The sequence below is a fragment of the Odontomachus brunneus genome, unplaced genomic scaffold (assembly GCF_010583005.1).
Source record: "Odontomachus brunneus isolate Ranch 3 - 2012 unplaced genomic scaffold, Obru_v1 Obru_scaffold_089, whole genome shotgun sequence".
Lineage (NCBI taxonomy): Eukaryota > Metazoa > Arthropoda > Insecta > Hymenoptera > Formicidae > Odontomachus > Odontomachus brunneus.
The window spans coordinates 892,229-896,038 of NW_022639539.1; the positions used below are offsets into that span (position 1 = coordinate 892,229).

A 3,810-nucleotide genomic window follows, 5' to 3' on the forward strand; every position below is an offset into this window, starting at 1 on the left:
AGCTCTTTTTGCGTTTGACACGAATCTTGATCGAGTAATGTTTCTAATTCTTCATCTTCAAACTTTTTCGGTTGACCCGAACGCTCTTTGTCTTCAACACTTAAATCACCACTTTGAAATCGTCGAAACCATTCTCTGCAAGATTTATCCCACGGTGCAGATTCACCGTAAACTTCCACAAGCATTCGATGCGCTTCAGCTGCACTTTTCTTCCAATTGGAACAGAAAATCAAAACTTCCCGCAAATGGTGCTTATTTGGAACGAAACTCGACATTTTCAACGCAGTAAATATTAAACTTGTTGTGCAAAACTCAAAGGCTTGTAAACAATATTTGGTTGACAGATGTTGACACTTCACGATACAGCAAAAATCAGCTGTCGCCGTCAACCATTTATAGCACCTAGAGCCATCTTTTGAAAACGGATCGAACTAAGTTGTACACTCAATATATACATTTTGTACATGAAGGAATGACTAATAATGTAGTATAAACAGATTTTTTGTATCGTGTATAACTTTTTGGTTAATTAACTTCCAAAGTTAGACATGATTTTGAGGCTTCCAGGGTGGACTAACCTTTTAATGTACTCTGGTGTACAATGGATGTCGTACTTACTATCAAACAATCTGTATCCAGTAAGCAACCTGCTAGTAGTCTGATAATAGATTGACCAGGGTCTGTCAACAGATTCAGTGTTATTTGTGTCCGCAATCTGCTGTTGTTATGTCAATAGAGTCTGATGACCAAATCTGACAGCAGATCGGTGGCAGAAAGCAAGCAAAAACTACAATTTTTCTACTTAAGGGGATGTCGGAGTGCCTGTTTTAGATTTTACGTCGTCTAGACTGAACTGGTCGAAAAGCGCTTTTGCATGCTTAAAGTATTCACTGAAACATACCCCGCAGATCTAATTTTTTCATCGAAAATAAAAAAATTTTTAAGTTAGTTGTTTTCTAGCACAATTCGTAGGTTATAAAAAATTTCTACGATGCATATAAAAAAAAAAAGGAAATATCTGCAGGCTACAAAATATTCTAAGGAATAACATCCAATCTTCAAAAATATGCTTAGAAGTTTTAGAAAACCACAGTTTCTTATGGAAAATTACTATTACTTTTTGCTAAAATGTAGATAAAAGAGAGCAGTTTAGACGTCCATAATAGTTCACGGATACCGCGCTAGTGGTGCCAGTGCTACAATAAGCCACTGTGAGCACTGTAAATAGGCAAAGCTGGGAAATCTTTTCTGGGCGCACTGACGTTTTGCTCCTTCCACTTCTCACACAGAGAGACTACGCACGCTCGGCCGGACAGAAGCGTCTCTATGTGAGAAGTGGATGGAGTAAAACGCCAGTGCACCCGGGAAAGATTTCCTAGCTCTGACTACATAACCTCTTAGCAGACGACAACAGTAAACGACAACATACGACAAATAATCGGACAAGACAGCAAAACAGTTGAGACATGAAAAAAAATAATGCTCATGCGGAGGCAAGCAGCGAAACCAAAATGGTATGTACATAATAATAATTGGGAACAGAAGCGCCCTTTTCAACGTGTACACTAGTGTACTGTTTGTCAGTATTTACTGCCACATGCATTTCTTTTACGTTTCTTACTTCTTATAAGTAGTCTTATTTGATGTGTACTGCTTGTCAGTAACAATTGTCACATACATCTATTTTGACGTATATGGTGCTCGTCAGTTATTGTCAGAGTCGTGTTATTAATGGTATTCTACTTGTCAGTAAGTACTGTCAAAGTCGTTTTTTTTACATGTGCTGATTCCCAGTAGTTATAAGCACAGTCGTCTTACTTGACGTCAGCTGTTTTGCAATAATGACAAGCAGAGGCGCCTTATTTTACGTGTGCTGCTTGTCAATAACTACTATCAGAATCGTTTTGTTTACGTGTGCTGTTTTCCAGTAGTTACACGCAGAGTTGTCTTACTTGACGTCAGCTACTTTGCAGCAATGACAAGCAGTGGCGCTTTATTTTACATGTGCTGCTTGTCAGTAACTAGTGTCAGAGTCGTTTTTTTGACGTGTGCTGCTTCGCAGTAGTTAAAAGCAGAGTCATCTTATTTCATGTATAGTGCTGTCAGTAACAACTTATTTCATGTTGTTACTGTCAGTAACTGCCACATGTATCCTTTTTACCGTATAAGGTAGTTCCCAATTATTACTGTCAGACTTGCCTTATTTGACATATACTACTTGTCAGTACTTAGTAAGTACTTGTATAGAAATTTTTTTTACGTGTGCTTTTTGCCAATGGTTTACGCGTATGGTCCTCTTGCCTTTAATAATACTTGTTGCCAAATACATAAGGTAAGGCAATCTACTAATAATAAGTAGTGTCAGAAAAGCTGACTCTGAAATACACATACTTACATAAATTTTTAAAACAGAGCGACTTATTGACATGCCTCATCTCTTTACTTATAATAATACTCCATGCCAGATACATGTTGTATGATGTGATGTGATGTAGCTTTTAAAATAATAAATAATGTGGAGGTCGTGAGTTGGATCGAGTCGGACCTAAAATCGAGCAAAATAATACCGGCGTAGCAACGAAAACAATTAACAACGCGAGTCGCGCAAATCAATCTTCTGACATATAGCAATGAGATTAGATGAATATTGTATTGCTCTTAAAATATATTTATAACATTATTTATCATAAAAGTGAGTCTGATTGTGATTTGGCCCCTGTCTCTCAACTTTCGGATCCTACAATAATTTAGAGAAATAAATAAGAACTCACAAACGAAGATATTAATCAAAAAATAGGAAAAAGGGGCAATTCGAGTTCAAGCACAGGACTAATAGTACTATGTACCATATGGGTAAAACCTTCCTTGTGTTAGGAAATCGTGTAATATTTATTGAACATGAGTAATCAATATAAATAATCAGACATTTCGGCTCAATCATGAACCCACTTCAGTGATAATAAAAACTCAAGGTTTATAGTACGAACGCATTACAATTAATTAAAGACCTGATTAAAATTACAGGAATGTTAATCGCAATATTAAAGCTGACACGACCGTTACCGAAATAATATTAAGTAGTCAAATTAATATTAAGAAGTAGCCGTCATAACTATAAAAAATCATAAAATAAAATAAAAGTAAGTAAAATTGAAATATAATAAATAATTAAAACAGGCAATATAAAATACCTTTGTTGAGCACGGCTAAAAGTAAAACGGTCCTGTCAACGATAACATCGCCACGTCTAAGAAATAATTACAGATTTATATAATTGAGCATTAACATTGCGGCAACGACTCGTGGAAGAGAAGGAAACCAAAACAAAGTTTATTGTTATAACAAACCGCAGCGTAGCTGCTGCCCAAATATTCAATGTCCTTTTGTGAGTTAAGACCATGCTTTTGAAATTTGATGAAAATCATTTCTGAAATCAGGCGTTTTAAATAAAACCGTTCCTCATATAAAACTTTGACATGATCCCAATCGAAATCATGGTTCTTCTTCAAACGGTGTTTCTGTATGGCCGTTAACTCTACCGTAGAACTCCTAGGAATTCTCCTATGTTGGCAATACGTATAGAGAGTCTTCTACCAACATATGACGCCTCACAACCACTGCATTGCAACCTATATAACGTTATTATGGAAACCAAGAGGCAATCTGTCTTTATACACACGAATTAATCCTGATAATTTATTAGTGCAAGAATAAGCAATATTTGTCAAAGACAGTTAAAACAAATTTGACAGCTTCTGGGTATGATAAAAAATATTTTACTATACCATTTTGTGGTTCAGTTTTGAAAAT

At 35.9% G+C, this 3,810-nt stretch overlaps 1 protein-coding gene across 2 annotated transcripts in view; it reads left to right on the forward strand.

Annotated features, from left to right (window-relative positions):
• The window catches only part of LOC116848084 (2-amino-3-ketobutyrate coenzyme A ligase, mitochondrial), a 96,330-nt gene that overhangs the window by 12,792 nt on the left and 79,728 nt on the right, over nt 1-3,810 (forward strand). The window contains exon 1 of one of the 2 annotated variants that reach the window (XM_032823850.1): nt 436-1,514. The exons of the other annotated variant lie outside the window; for it this stretch is intronic. Within the exon in view, the coding sequence (XP_032679741.1) occupies nt 1,467-1,514 (48 nt within the window). The 5' untranslated portion in view covers nt 436-1,466. Of the gene's footprint in view, nt 1-435; nt 1,515-3,810 lie in introns of those variants that run through there. 2 annotated transcript variants of the gene reach the window in all.